We start from the raw sequence: 16,586 nt of genomic DNA on the forward strand, positions 1-16,586 counted from the left end.
AGCTGGAAATTTTTTCATCCCTTGATAGACTTACTTTAATTTAAACTTGAATTCTGGACATAAAAGAATAACTTCAGTCCTTTTATCATTGTCTATAGTAAATAAACTTTTTTTTTTTTTTAAATCAGGATATTTAGTCTGTCACTTCTCTTTGAAATGGAACAGACCCTCAACCACTCTAATTCTACATAATAACTGTAAATCTGGACTGAACTTCTTGTATTGTTTCAGTATACTGAAATCAACACTATAGTACTTTAAATCCTCCTACTCAAATATATGTACTTATATATTATAGGATGTATTATATATGATACATATTAAATGAATACATATAATTTATATATACTTATATATATACACATATGGTTCATGAAAATGATTGAATCACCTTTATTTTCCTCTTTCAGAGGAAAACACTATGGAGTTTGTAATTTAAAAGGGCAAACCATGCAGCATCGAAACATACCCACTAGAGTAAATCACTATCAACAGCTGAGCACAGGCCACCACGAACACCAGCGCTGTACGTATATTGCTGAGGATTCTCAGTGACAATGGCAGAATGGTTTGGTCAGAAAATGGCTCAGAAAATAGACATCAGCACACCAAAATCTCCTCTTCGTGGGTGTGTGGCTTTCACCAATATTAAATTTTTGGAACAAAATTATCTATCTTTTGCTGTGAAATCATAGTGGGAAATAACTGAAGGAGTACAAAACAGCACAAACCTACACGCATACACGAAATTTCTTATTCCTCAGTATAAAACAGATCTCAAAACCCAAAAGTCAGAGGAAAACTTTAAAAATCAGTATCCGGTGCTCTGCTGTGTTTTGGGATGAACAGAGCTAGGAAAGAATGTAAAGAAGCTAGTTGTCAAAATCTTTTACCAAATACAACTTACGTTGAATGAAGGTATGTATTTTGGAAAATCTATTTCCAAATCCTGATTTAGGCTGCAAATGAAAATTCATCTAAATATCTCCATCACCGTTGCTGCATCACTCCCCGAGGAGAAGCCGCCGCATTCCAGTGCAGCTGGAATTCTAGCGGCGAGCTCGACGGAGGGGTTATTGCAGGTCACAACCCAGAGACGCTGGAAAAACAAAGAAAAACCCATGAATCCTCCTGGGCTCAACTTTCTTTTTACCCTGATATTGGTGATGTTTCAGCAAATGACCTTGTCACTATATTTTATATACTATCTATCATCATCTCCATTATTCTGTACCTCACACCAGTGAACATTTTACCAAATAATTTTATTTATTTCTTACGGTTTTACTCAAAACTGAAAATAAAGAAAGGAGAGCTTAAATTGATATTTCACCTGTAACATCAAGCAAGAAATAAAACCTTCCCAAAGAACCTGTTATTTAACATAACTGCAGATAAATATGAGGTCAGTAGCTTTTGACACAGTCTCTGAGTTCGGGTACTGCCCCTAAGCACCTTGGGAACAGCGTTTCATGAGCGCTGGGTCCCTGCGGTTTGCAGTAACTACAACTGGTGCAGGGTGCTTGGCGCTTCCCAAGACCTGAAGTGAAGTGATCAAGTTCCTGTCAGAATATACTCTTCAAAAGTCAGTAGTCATTCAAACGTGCCTGCTTAATAAAAAGTTGCAGTCATGGCTTCAGGAATATTGTAAGGCTTAGTCAGCAACAAGCTCTTCCCTGAGGGTGCAAGAAAAGCTTTTTCATAATAGTGAGAGACTTAAGATAGCAAAATACATCAGAAGAGTAAGAATTATTATTTCTCTTAGTATGCATTGTAGATGTTCTACACAAAAACTTGAAACAGAACTTAGTTTTCTTCAAAAAACTATCCGAGCACATTAACACTGTTTTTGAGAAGGACTCTATAAAACATGAATTCCAGGTGAAAATAACTGGACTGTGAAAGATTACAGCCAGTGGACAGTCCTGCACAAATATCATGCAGGCACAGAAAATACTCTTGAAAAAACTTTGTCAGTATTGCTTTGATTATATTTATGGTAAAAAAAATATGACACAGACTTGAAATTTTTAAGGAAGATAAGAAATACATCTAGGTGAGATTTGCAAAGCTCCATGAAACATGTTTACAGCAATCCTATGCAGAGCAATGGAACCACGCAGAACCCCCCAGTATCCACGGACTTGTTATTGCTGTTGCAAAACAAGTAAAAATATCAGAAAATAAAAGAATAAATAGCACTTGCTTATCACAAATATAGTGTCCCATTTACATTTTTAAGTAAAAGAAAGTAGGTTGGATACCGATCTCTCTTGTATCCACAAGATTACCACTTCCTCAGGAGTGTACATCCACTCAGACTGCAACTCTGTAAATGAGATTAACATCTGGGCCAATACGTGCATTCATTTAAACATTCAGATTAGTTCAAGTCAGCTTTATGCCATAACGCAGCCATTGTATAGTTAACACTGTATGTTGAATGTTAAATGGCTAGTATAGTATCCGAGAAAGAATTTGTCCTTTTAGCTTGTGTCAAATGAGAGCAGGGCAGTGGGAAAATCTACTGAGTTTTCTGTTCCAGAATATCTCTCCTGACTCCCTCCTCAAAAAAACCCAAAACCAAACAAATAAAAAACCAAAAACAAACAAATAAAAAAACACCCCAACTTTAAAAGAACCATGTTTTTTAATAATTTCTTCTTATTCTGACACTACAGTGCATGAAATGAAAAACTAACCATCAGCTCAGTAAATAAGTAGAAAATTCAGGAGAAACAGTAAAGACTAGACAAGCAAAAACTTGTAATGAATTTTTATTATTACCTCAAACACAAAGCAGCTGTATTACCCTCCCCCCAGCTAGCCATTACTATAAGGTTTCACAATCCAGTAACTGCTTGGCCAAGCTTCAGAGCTCCTTCACTTTTATCCGCACCAAGCCCTCATGAGGGATTGAGGGATCGTTTCGTTACGCTTCTCAACCAGAGGGTAAGAAAGACTTTGCTATATGGTTACACTCTTCGCAGGATGAAGAATCAGACACTAGCCAGGCAGACTGGTGCTGAAGTTCGGATCCAGCAGAGGACTTGTGCTGGTCTTTGCCTTCAGTCAAACCAGCAGTCCAGCAGACAGCCCTGGGGCAGAAGATTGAAGGTGCATTTGGGTCCTTCTTGGAGTCAGGGCTCAGCAGTCAGGCTGTAAGCTCCCGCCAACTGCACTGGGATAACGGAGGGCAGGTTTAATTAACGACATGAAAAAAGGAAATTGTGTGTAAAGGAGGAAAGATAAAATTATTTGGAAAAGTTATAAAAGTACATCACGTAGATGCCCACATACCCAAGAGCTGGGCCACTGAAGAACATCAGAACAACCAGGAGGTGGATCAGGCTGCTTTGAAGTGGCTCAGGTGGATCCGGACAGGCAAAGTCAGGGTGAATTATTTATAGCTCGGTGGGCCCACGACACCTCAGGACATCAAAAGGAAGAGATGCAACATGTAGATAGACTCATGATCGAGGGATGGACTTGGCCATGGACACTATCACAGACGTTATCCATGAATGTGAAACATGCGCTGCAATCAAGCAAGCCAAGCGGTAAAGCCTGTCTGGTATGGAGGACAATGCCTGAAATACAAATATGGGGAGGCCTGGCAGACTGAGTATTTACACTCCCACAAACCCGCCAAAGCAAGTGACATGTGCTTACAGTGGTGGAAGCAACGACCGGATGGCTGGAAACATATCCCGTGCACCATGCCACCGCCCAGAACACTGTCCTGGGTCTTGAAAACCAAGTCCTGTGGCGACATGGCACCCTAGAAAGAATTGAGTCAGACAACAGGACTCATTTCTAAAAGAACCTCATCAACACCTGGGCCAAAGAGCATGGCATTGAGTGGGTGTGTCACATCCCCTACCATGCACCAGCCTCTGGGAAAATCAAATACAATGGACTGCTAAAGACTACACTGAGAGCAATGGGTGGTGGGACCCTCAAACATTGGGATACACGTTTAACAAAGGCTACCTGGTTAGTTTACGCTAGGGGAGCAGCCAATCAAACTGGCCCTGCCCAGTCAGAACTCCCACGTACTGTAGAGGGAGATAAAGTCCCTGTAATACAGATGAAAAATATGTTGGGGAAGACAGTGTGGGTTAGCCCTGCCTCGGGCAAAGGCAAGCCCATCTGCGCGATTATTTTTGCTCAAGGACCTGGGTGCGCTTGGTGGGTGATGCAGAAGGATGGTGAAGTCTGACATGTACCTCAAGGGGATTTGATTTTGGGTGAGAATAGCCAATAAATTAAATTGTATTATGTTAATTGCTACATAATATTTTATGTCATCACTGCTGTGATTGCTACATGCCATAACAACAGTATTACAGTAAGGATCACCCGGACTAATGAAGAATGAACTTTCATGAAACTGCACAAGGTGTAGATGTGATGAAACTGGAACTGGCTTCAGCAATGAGCACCCAGCAACTTCCTTGAGGCTGGTATCTTCAACCCACAGACCATGGGCATGGACCACACCAGATACACCAGCCATGAGTTCTAGATGCACCATGCAACAATCCCACAGCACGCGCCATCTCTCCTGCCCTGAGAGACTGTTATGACGGATGGAGCCCAAAGTCATGGATTAAATGAACTCAACAGACATTTTAGAGGGATGGGCCATAGACTAAGGGAATGATATCTGTGTGTACATATCAAATGACAGGAAAAGTGATGGTGATTAACTGAAATGTATTGGGAAGTATAGGACCTGTGCATGATGTCCGATGGTATGGAATAAGGGGTGGATACTGTCCTGGTTTTGGCTGAGATAGAAAGAAAATTAACTCTAGTAGCTGGTATAGTGCTGTGTTTTGGATTTAGGATGAGAATAATGTTGATAACACACCTATCAGATACACAGCCACACAAATGTGTACATTCATTTATTAGATAGAATGCTCCCAGGAAATTTAATGAAATGCAAGAGTTTATTGTGAAATCAAACTGCAACACTATCTGGTAATGATAATAATCATCTCTTCAGAATAAATCACCTCATGGAACAGTTTTCAATGATAATTCATTGCCTTCAGAGTGTCTGAAAACCACACTTTTAGAAAAAACGTTGTGTAAAGAAGCATATAATCCATCTCCTCTCAACTTTCAATCTTCATGTCATCTGTAAAAAAGAAAGGAATCATATGCTGACATGCTGCAAGCACAATAGTATTTGCAAGAGGAAAAAGCAACAGCGGTTTGTAATAGAACTTCTACTTAAAACTTAATATAGTCAAAAAAAAAAAAGAGCTGGAAATAATTACCAATTGGCTCATACAACTCAGAAATAACAACTTTTTCATATCTGTATGTGGGTAAGTGGCTTTTGTTTAGCTCCATAAACATCACCTATATTTACATGCATATGACCCTGATGCAAATTCAAGAATTCTTTCAAGAAGCAGGAATTACTTATCTCTGAAAGCACATGAGAGTTTCCTTCAGATATATATACACACAAATATATAGAGATAGATATGAATAGTGTTAATAATTGTGATTTCCTTAAATAATGTATTACAGTAAATCTATATCGCAGACTTCAGTACCATAATGACTGCAAAACCAAAATTCTGCTAAACCAGATTGACACAAACAGTTTTGTTTGCTTCCACAGCACTATACAGAGTTTAAACAATGTGTAGCAGGCCAGAAAAATCAAACTGTTTACAGAAGATTATGCACATATGTCTAAATGACCTTTAGAATTAAGACCATAACAAAGCTCAACTATGTATATATCTCTTAAAAAGAAAAATACACCTGACACCTCCATCTGCCTTAAACTAGACTCCACTAGGATCTCCATTCCTCCATCCATTAGCACATCTAATCATGTCTGAACTAACAGCAAGCTTACCTATAGAATACATTAGGCAACTTTGCAAATTTGATAAAAATCACAGCTATTTGCTCATGGAATAATTGCTTAAGATAGAACTGAGTCACCTTTGTGGGAAACAAATTAATTCCATGGAAAGGTATCAAGGTTTTCTGGTTTATGCTGTATACTTTCTCATAAGCAGTACATTGAAAAAAACAGTAAGAATAGACTGCTCTCTATTTAAATGCTAATTTTAGATGTGTATTTTAGCATTAGAGTAATATTAACAGAATACAATAAATCTGAATATAATTAAACTTATGGATAACTGCAAAATACTTGGCACTAATGTACAAACAATTACAAACCTCTGATGTGGGTTTTATTTTGCACTTGCTTTAATTGTGCTTAAAGATTACTTGTTCACACCGTTTTTAAAAATCAGACGCTGACACAAAGACTCAAAGCCTGATGACGTAATGATACTTGTAATTATATCCTTGGGTTTGTTTTTAGGTTTTTAGTAAAAATGAAAAGATTTTGAGACTCCAAAAATTCAGAACACTTTTTTTTCCCCCAAAAAGTATTTGGTAAGCAAAATTATAATAAACTCAAGATGTTTATTAACCATACAGATTTGAGGTCTGTACAGTTGAACATTACTCAGCCGCTACTGAAAATAGATAATCGAAACATTCTATTTCATTGCCCTAACACAATGCATGTTTATGACTCAAAGATATTTAAATTATTGTGTGATAACGTTAACACATTCACTTTAAAGACTTTTACCATGAGATGTCCCATATGGATATTTACTTAACAGCTGAAATCTCCTTTTTCAATAAAATTACCTCTTAGTGACTATGTCTACTACAACATGTATAAACAGTTACCTGCTCACTTCACTACATAGGGGCTACAGTGCATGGTGTTTTGCTTGATTTAACAGATCCCATCTTAACAGTAATAAGGAGAGAAGGTAGTTGAGGCTGAGTCATACTTGACTCTGACTGTACTAATTCCTGTGAAGGCAGTCAAGTCAAACTTGAATTTTTCTCACTGTTGGTTGCTGAAGGTGGTGGTGTACTATGTAGTCATGTTAATCCTGCACAAGGTCAGGTTGCCCCTGGCAGAGATGGTTCTCTGCGGTGTTCCCCATTGCCACCACTGCCACCCCACTCTCCTCTGGGGCAGACCTCTTCCTTCTTCCCTTGCTCCACTCTTCTGATGCTTGCATCTACATGAAGAGCAAAGCTGACATGTGAAGTTAGTTGAAAACTAACCTACCAAAAAAAAACCCCCAAAACCCCAAACCAAACCCCCAACCTTTTCTACAGCTATTGTATTTCTGTTTTCTTCCTATTGCAGCTATGGCCTAAATCTCATAATGGGCAAGTATGGCAAGTGAGTCTGGATACCAAGTTTGTCTGGCAGTGTAAAACCAGCAATAACAAGCCTTCTTGCTTTCTGATCGGTGGAATCACTTTGAAATCATACTAACATTCCCTTCAGTGTAGAAAGGTTAAGTACAAACTATCAAAGAAACAGTTGTGATCATAATTAAGAAATTATAACATAGTAAAGAAGTATCAGAATGTTCTTCTAAATTACCAATGAACATGAAAATATGTTTCTCTAAATTCAGAATAGATTACCAGTACAACAAAGATCTGTCTTGGCAAACCTAGCAAAATGTATTGCTTTCTAATACAATTAAACTATAGCACTTTAATCACAAACAACTTCATACTGTCACAACTTTTATGAAAGAAATGAAAGATGTAGATGGACCCACCTAAAATCTGGTTTATTTGAACAGTTTGCTTTCCAGGAAGAGAAGTGGTCTTAGGCTAAAAATCTAAATGTAGATTTAGATTACAATATCACTATATAATTGCATTTAAGTAAAGGACATAAAAAATAGAGACATTTCCAAAATCTTTTTATAATACCAGATAGGGTGAATTTAATTTTTTTGCTGGTTAAAGTCTACAATTTCTATACTGAACTAAAAGTAATTTATAGGAATTATGCAGTATTTATTAATTTTTTTATCTTCTATGCATAAATTTGAACTCCCTGAAAGCAATTTATTATTTTTAATATAGCTAGGTCATGTTTGTTTCTATATTACCGAGTGTATCTTATTAAAAAAATTCAACACTTGGATTTTTGTGTGAATTGTTATACCAACTACTGGGAGAATATTTGCTCGCCACCGAACAGTGAACATGACTTTCTACTACCAAAAAGATAATCAATATGTGTTGTCAACGCTGTTTTCCAGTTGACAGAATTAATCAACATCAATATTATATTTCATAAGAGTCCTAGTCTTATAGTCAATTACGTCAGGGCAAGAATTTTAATAAACATTCTGTTATTTTGTATGTATTATTTATGGCACAGTCTTACATTTTGTAAAAGTCTATCCTTGCCCCACCGTAATAATCAGTGTGTATTGGTGCATACCTTTGGTGAGAACCTGCTTGGGTTTTTTTCATCATAATCAAAAGCCTATTCTAAAGGGTTGTTAAGAGTCTCACCAACTTTGGTTTGCAGTGGTATGCCGAGAATGTCAGCCTCTGTGGATGGCTCATTGTTCATGCTGATGCAATATAATGGTTCACCCAAGAAAGAAGGTTTCTTCAACCTTTTTGTGTTGAGTGCTCTTGACATAAAGTAACCTTCAGTAATACTCTTATCTCCCGTCTTCTGTAAACCTTCTAAGTCATCAGGTTCCTCTTTTTGGGCCAATGAATCCTTTGATAAGTGACTATCAGCCAATGCTTTGCTGATATAGTAGCCAGGCATTTCACTTTCTGCATTAACACATAAGCTTTTGTCTTCGAGTCCAGCCTTTTCCTGAGCCGTTAACATCCCTACAATATGGTCTTCAACTAACATTTTGGAAAGAGTAGATGTGGAGTGAAAAGTGGAGTCTTGACTTGTGTAACAAGGGGAACTTAATCCGCAAGAAAGAGATTCCTGAGACTTTGGCATGGTAACGTTGCTTATTGTTCTCCGAGGCTGCATACATTCTTCCAGAAGGGTCTTAAGCTGCTCTTCAGAGAGGCCCGTTTGTTCTTCAGTCTGAAAAAAAAAAAAAATGAGGCAAGAATTTCTTCTGTCAAAATATAATTAATGAAAAGCAGCACCCTAAAGCAGTTTGAGAGATACAAAAGCACTGGCAGAACTCTTAAACTGATATCAATATTTTTCAGTTCAAAGTGAATTTAAATATACATTTACATAATTACCTCGTGTATGTAACATCTTCATTAGGTTCTAGATAGATTAGATGCTAAAAGTTAGGACAGAAGTCTGATGACCACAAGGCACTGAGAGGCCTTTGATTTTGCTTAGTCTTCCACTAGATATCACTGTTCTGTAATTACCAAAGCACATATATACTTTTTCATGTATCCTGGTTTGTCGTGTATACACACAGACACACACGCGCTTCAAGATTTTAGTTACTGAAAGCAAAACCGCACATTGCTAAAAGACTTTCAGCTGTTGGGGAGATGCAACTGGGGTCAAAAATGGTTTTGGACAGCACTGACCCACAACAATTGTCACATATTGACTGAAGTATTGCCAGCCGCTCACTGTAGAAATACAACATAGCCTCTCTCAACCAGGTGAGAATAAGCACATCAGTTACTCATCTACAGGACCTACCATGTCAAGTATGTCCCATGACATGTGACAGCAGAAAGCCTCATCTTCTGTATGATGGTTTAACTGCTTTCTATGAGCTGTCACTGCTTGGATAGCTTACAGATGTATCTTTTCACTCAATTTCTTATTCAGTGGCACACTCCCATGATTTTATCATGCAGGTTTCCTTTACTGGACATTTCTTAAAATTTGATATTAAAAAGATAATGACTGATATTAGCTGGTAATGGTGAAGAATAGCAAAGGACATTTTGCTTAGAGAGCTCTGCAGTGGGGAGTTCCTTCTAGCCTTTACAGTCCTTCATGCTCCTTGGTAATAGAGAAGCACATCATTCCCTGACAATTTAAAGATTATAATGAACAGTACAAGATGTATTTTAGATATGTGTAATACATGTGCCCATGCTGGTTTTACACAACCTCCAAGAGACAAATGATCAGTTGACAATCTGATGAACTCCCTAAGACTGCAGTGATTTATGGCAAACAATGATGTTATTCACCATGTAATGACTATTATACAGAATTTACATTGTGCTAGAGCATGGAGCTACTGTCATTTCATAGGAAAGATCAATATCAGATGTCTAGCTGATTTTTTCTCTTTTTCCTGAAGACCTCTTATCCAACTACTGGCATTTATATGACCCTGTTTGATGTATATGACCTGATGAGATCACAGCCCACGTAGCACATGGTTATGGATTATGCCTGAAAACTGATTGTTCATGTTCATGAATGGGGACAGTTCTCAGTCAGGAAGGCAACAGCATTTCTTTGTCAACCTTGTTGTGACTATTAAAAATTACAAGGTGACACTACAAAGTGAACAAGAAAGACATTTTAGGTTACTTTCAGTCACCATTCAGTATTTACATGTTCAAACATTAATAATAGCTAATAACTGCTACTCGAGACTGATGACAGTTCAGGCACTAGCTGTTGTACTTGAACTCAATTTTATAAATTTACTCAACCTTTTTTCACTAGTCTTTTCCTGCATAGACCAATTTCCTTCCCAAAGATACTTTGAGTTTACAAGACACAAAAGAAGACAAATGCATTAAAGAAATGGAGACAGAAGGTCTTTTAAACAACAACAAAACAAAAAAGAGCATCAACAGACTACAATTATGTGTAGAGAGCTTTATTTAGATGAATATAAAATCAGGTAATTATATTGAGATTCAGCTAATCTTAGTATCAATCAAAGTATGTTTGATTATATAACTAAAATCAAACCACAATCTTAAGCACTTATTTAGATAACAAAGAAAAAATTATGACCTCTTCAAACTTTTCTCAGGGTTGTTTTTTTTTTTAATCCTAGTGCAGAAAGTACTCACTGCTTAAAAATAAGTCAGAGAAAAACAATTAGTAGCAAAACACATGACAAATCAAAAATGAAACATGGAATTTTTCAAATTTTCACTCTCAACCTAATTTTGAAGGAGTATTTTAACTTGCAGGACAATGTCTGTTTACAAGCAGTCATTATTAGAATGGACTTGCTGTAAGAAACAAGATGCATTCACGCAGGCAGAGCACCACAGGAACATAGTTAGACCACTACTGGAAACACAGCTGCATCCAGAGTATATCCACAGAGCAGAATATTATGCTACGTAAACATAACTATATTTGTATCACAGAAGATTCTCACATCTGCAAACCCACATGGTTTCCCATATGTTTTTGAGTGTGTGGTTCTATACTAACATATTTCAAAGCTCTTGGCCAAGATCATTTGGAGTTAATTTTATGTTAATGACAGGGCAATTCACTCACTGCAGAAAGGAATTCCGCATCTGGTGTAAATGAGTGACTGAGTATGAAATGAACGTTAGTGAGGAAGGTCATCTTGTCCTGACTTTTGCCCTTTTATTCCCCCCCCATCCCCACCCCATTTATCTGCAATCTTTTTTTCCCTGTCCAGATTTAATTTTTCCTTTTTTTTTTCATTTCAGGGAAATCATATGGCTTGTATTGACAATTAGCTCATAGGTTACCTTGATTAGTACCAGAGCGCTAGCTGGGGAGATTTAGAGCCTAAGGCAAATGAGGAGGGAAATGTGTATAGCAGACACAGACTGAAAAACTTTGGTAACTTGTGGGCTGGTTTCCTCCAGAGTGGCAGGCCTGCAGGCAAAGCAGACAGTGTAAAACATTACTCATTTTTGTTCTTTCTTTATCTCTTCCTACCTTTGGATTGTTTTATAAGGTAGGCTTGCAAGGATGCAAAGATAAGGAAAAGGAAAGTATTTAACATATCTCTCAAAAAATTACATTTTAAAATAATAAAGGCTCACTGTTTGCAATTTTCTTGTGCCAAAGTCATTTTAGGGTTAAGGAAAAATATACAGTAGATGAGAAGACAGCTCTTAAATAGCCATCAGTCATCCACTCAGCAGCAAGAAATTTATATTGAACTGAAAGCAGAAAGGCTGCTGTTGAAATCAGAAAACTGTGTTTGGGGAAACACATAATACCCTAAAGAGACACCTCACACCAAACAAGGCTATGCATTTGCAACCAGATGAGCGTTTTAACTCGTGGGATCGCAGAATACAGCAAGTGTGTTAGGAGTTTGCAACACATACATTTGCACCCACCAGAAGTTTAGAGTCACAAGACGCAGAATCAGTAACACACAGAATCTTAGGGAGACACTAGATTTTACTTCTCCCAAGGTTTCACTGCCCTCACTGTAAATCATTTACAACTCCATACAGAAAAAATACTTCAAGATTTTTCTTTAAAAATACAAGGACATAAAATGAATGTAATTCAAAATGCAGAAACAGCCCACTAGACAAGGGAAAATGAGCTATTAGGTCTGGTTCCCATTAGAAATAGGAAAACCTTTTAATTGTTCTGTCTAATTTTTAATAGGACACTGAGTCCTATTCATTTCCTAGGCTTTTTACCGTTAATGATCCAAAAAACTAATTCCTAGCCAGGAGTTTAGGAGGCTGCTAATGACCTTTACGGTTTATGTGTGGCTAGTTTTTCACACACTTGTGGCCCTTCCCTGACTGAAGATTTCTTGTTCCTTGCTGAATTCCTCAGTGACATGGGTCTATAGAGGAAACCTTACTGCATGTGGTAGGAATGCAAACGTGTAGATCGCTGTGGACAGACCTGCTGTGACTACCGGCTTGCAAGTTCAAAGCTTTAGGCTTGTTTTCCACATCTACACAGCAACAGACAGACTAACACTGAAAGGCCTTATCAGATTTTAGCATGGGGAGAAAGCTAATACTTCAGGATTCTTTCTAATTATAGTAAATAATCATAAAATGGCACACAGGAAATGAAGAAGCACTAGAAAGCCAGGACTATTTAAGAACTCATATAGCTGGCATGTGTATAAACATATATTCTGTTGCTTGATTTTAAAGTATTACAATCAAGAGTTCTCATGATAGTTTATCTGCTTGGAATAGTTTAGTCTGATGCTCCAATTTACTTACATTTTTACTGATGGGTAGGACTGCAACAGTCAGTTCTAAAGTAACTGCTCCCTTCCTGATAAAAAAGACTCCATTTTAAGCGTACACTGATCTATTGAGACAACATTCAGATTTTTGACATATCAGCACAGGAGGTTTTTGGAAGTTTTAGTTATTTCCTACTTATTAATAGTTTCTCAGACAGCTCTGTTCTGCTTTGAAAAGGCAGTCCTTGCCTTGTATCTCCACACTATTCAACATGCACCATCAACTCCAAGGTCTCACCGTTATGCATCACACTGAAGCACCATGCACTTGTCTATGAACAGTACTGGTCAGTGCTACTGTGGAATATTATGAACATGCTGCATACAAAACCAGATGCATCATGTCATTGGAGAAGAGCTTCTTACAATTTCCAGAAAGGCTAAAAGCCCAAAGTTCTTTTGCACCACAGAAGTCAGGGCTCGTGTCCGTAACTTGTAAACTAATTTAAATTATGGGAATATGTCCTTATGAGACTGTTGTGGGTTAAGCCCAGTAGGCAGCTAAGCACCACACAGCTGCTCCCTAGCTGGCTCCCTCCTCTTCCCCCTTCAGGGGGACAGAGGAAGGGGAAAGGAAGGGTAAAAGCAATAAACCTTAAGATAGCCTACAGGTTATACAAGTAAAAATAATTATGACAAGTTCTTGCAGGCAAAATTAATTTAAACGTGCATATTTTATTCATTATAAAGAGGCATAATACTTGTTTTTATTTTATCTTTCTCAAATATAGACAGTGAATTGCTTGCGGTTTGAATGTGCAAATAATGAAAAATTGTGCTTCATCATCTATGCCACACCCTGGACCCTTTAGAAAGAGAAAGCAACTGGTTGCCAGAGGTGACAGAAGTAGAAAGAAAAAGGAAGCTAAAATATGTTTTACAATCATTTTCTTCTCATTTGATACCACAGATGCTAAGCTACATTACTCACAGCTGCAGAGTTTGCATGGTACTGCACTAATATAGAATGAAGAGGTTTTGGTGGCTGTAAGTGTGAATTTCTTCTTGGAAGCATATGGAAATAATTTTATAACTTTCAAAGATCCAAAAAGCTTTATTTCTGAATTGCTACAAGTTGTACTTTTTACTCTTCATTTTCTGAAGCTTACTTTCCATTTTAGCTTCATTTCATGACAGCTTTTGATCTACAGGTTGTATAACATTTTCTAGGTGCCTGCATATTAGCAATGAAGTTTTGACCCCTGGGCACCAAACCCCAAATTTGTATGTCCTCAGCAAAGTTTTAAGGTAATTTTAGGAAACAAAATTTGAAAATGTCCCACAGGTCTAAAGTTTCTAACATTCCTATCAGGCATGGATTTATTAATAAAAACCTAATATTTTTAAAGTAATTGAAGGTTATTCTACATAATTATTTTCTCATTTGCCTATATATGCATATGTGCATTAGAGGAAGATTATGACTTTGAAGGTCCATTTGCATTAACTGAACCAAATATAGTACTTGTACAGTATTGGATTCAAGCCTTAGCAGTTAAAATATCAAATATAACTCATTAAAATCTGTATTTCCATTAGCACGCTGGCTTCTTCTGTCATTTTAGGAGCCAATATGACATAAGACTTATTCATCATGTTAAAAAGGAACGGTAAGTGAGTTTTCATTTACTGTTACAAAACAGTAAAACTGTTACAAAAATTCCCATATTTTAATACCCAACTTATGAATAGTAGGTTTTACACAACAAAGCAAATGGTTGACAAAGGAATATCAAAGGAAATTCTGAATATATTGTATATAATACCTAAATACAAAAGCAAATAAAGGGTAATAGAAATTATTTTAAATTAAATTAGATCTATTTTTCCCACTTAATTAATCTTTCCTAAAATACTGGTGAGTGTGAAACTATGGCTAAATCTGGTAAAGTCTGACCTTCCTAACACATAAACTATTATACAGTAAATAAAAAATTATATTCAAACAAAAACAAGTTATAAAGACTGTTTTATTAGTGGGTGGGAATCGTTACTACCTAAGCACCTGAGTCTGCTGAGTTAAATGAATTGGTAAATCAAATTTTGATAATTAGAATCTCTTTCAGAGGTACTAAGAGATATTTTATGCATTTGAATTTACTCTGTTTTCTTTAGTTCAATCCTGTTTCATCTGAATTTGAGAAACCAAACGAGTTGGAAGAGCAAGCAACTAGTTTTGCTCTTCTGATGGTGAATAAGAACAAATGCAAGAACACATCTAGTATTCTAAAATCACGAAGACTTTTGAAGCAATAGGATCAATCCACTAACTGCAGATAACACTTCCTTTTAACAAGAAAGCAAGTAGCTTTAAACAGAGGTTGAGTGGGTGGGTTGGTTGGTTTAAACATTTCCAGCATCGTAATGAAATCTGTTTCTAAGAGATATCCTAAAAGTTATAATGTTATTCTAGTCTCCTCCTTAACTGCAACCAGTGTTTGTAGTGTTCTCACACCTCTTGCCCTAAGATTCAAGTCACAAAATCCTGGCCGTAACTGTATAGCATATTTGATTTTTGGATATATTGTATAATAAAAATTTTAATTAGTTAAGTTTCAATAGTTTTTAAACACTTTTGTCTTGCTACTGAATTATACTGCAGCTTCCTTCATAAACAGCAAGGCACAAATTTCTAGTAAGCAGTAACCTCCAAAGGAAGAAATTTTATTCAGTGTCTTTAATAGAACAAAAGGTAAGAACTACAGTTCTAAGTAAACATACATTAAACTGTGTAATTAAATGTGCATAGAGTATATTTTCATGGCTAGGGCGAAGAGGTACAGACTTAATGTACTGGGCATATTTAATTGAAAGTCAACACATCCTAGTAGTCACTAAACAATAACAGTCAACTGTTCTTTAGAAAACTAATTTAAAAGTTTCTGAATTTTAAAAGCTGCATAAATGATGATGTAAACCTCTCTTGATTTAAATACTAAACTATGATAAAAGTCTTTGATTTAAATCACTTTGAATTTAAAATCCATCTACTCCAAGGTTGTCAACAGATGTTTTCCAAGAATTCAGCTATTCTAACTTCAGATTAGTTCAACATTTAGCTCATCTAAGCTACTGTATTTGTAGATAGAAAAAAACAAAGCATTGTGTTATATATGAGTCACTGTATATTTTTTTCTCTCATTTCTACAATCTTCCTCAACAAATGGATAGCTCCCTGGTTTTAGAGCCCTTGATTTCATATACTTTCAAGTATTCTTAGGTCAGAAAGCAAGCTGGTTTTATTTGAAAACATTCAACATATGTGCAAAAACATAAGACACAAATTCCTGAACTGCTATTTACAATCCATCATTCTGAATAAGACTTTTCTTTTCTAGCCTCTACTGAAGAAGCAGAACTTCTGCAATCTAGGCTATTTAGCATTCAAAAACAGTTTCCTAAACATCCCATTTTGTGTTTTTAACTGTTTGTTATTAAGCATTTAACAGATTTCATTCCATAGAACTATCTCCCTTGAATATTATTAAGTTGTGGCTTTAATTTTCAGCAAAGCCAGTAGAGTAGACAAAAATGCCTTGATGTGGTTGC

General features: G+C 36.6%; 1 protein-coding gene across 6 annotated transcripts in view; it reads right to left on the reverse strand.

Annotated features, from left to right (window-relative positions):
- Positions 1–4,897: 4,897 nt before the first annotated feature.
- FSIP1 (fibrous sheath interacting protein 1) overlaps positions 4,898–16,586 on the reverse strand; it is an 86,045-nt gene continuing 74,356 nt past the window's right edge. For 3 of the 6 annotated variants that reach the window (XM_075754133.1, XM_075754130.1, XM_075754131.1), the window contains exons 12-14: positions 8,405–8,947; positions 6,915–7,091; positions 4,898–5,149 (exon numbers count right to left, since the gene is read on the reverse strand). In XM_075754133.1, coding sequence (XP_075610248.1) covers positions 6,954–7,091; positions 8,405–8,947 — 681 coding nt within the window. In that variant the 3' untranslated portion in view covers positions 4,898–5,149; positions 6,915–6,953. Of the gene's footprint in view, positions 5,150–6,914; positions 7,092–8,326; positions 8,948–16,586 lie in introns of those variants that run through there. The other 3 variants (XR_012835679.1, XM_075754134.1, XM_075754132.1) reach the window with 3 other exon arrangements.

Source organism: Balearica regulorum, chromosome 5 (genome assembly GCF_011004875.1).
Source record: "Balearica regulorum gibbericeps isolate bBalReg1 chromosome 5, bBalReg1.pri, whole genome shotgun sequence".
Taxonomy (NCBI): Eukaryota; Metazoa; Chordata; class Aves; order Gruiformes; family Gruidae; genus Balearica; species Balearica regulorum.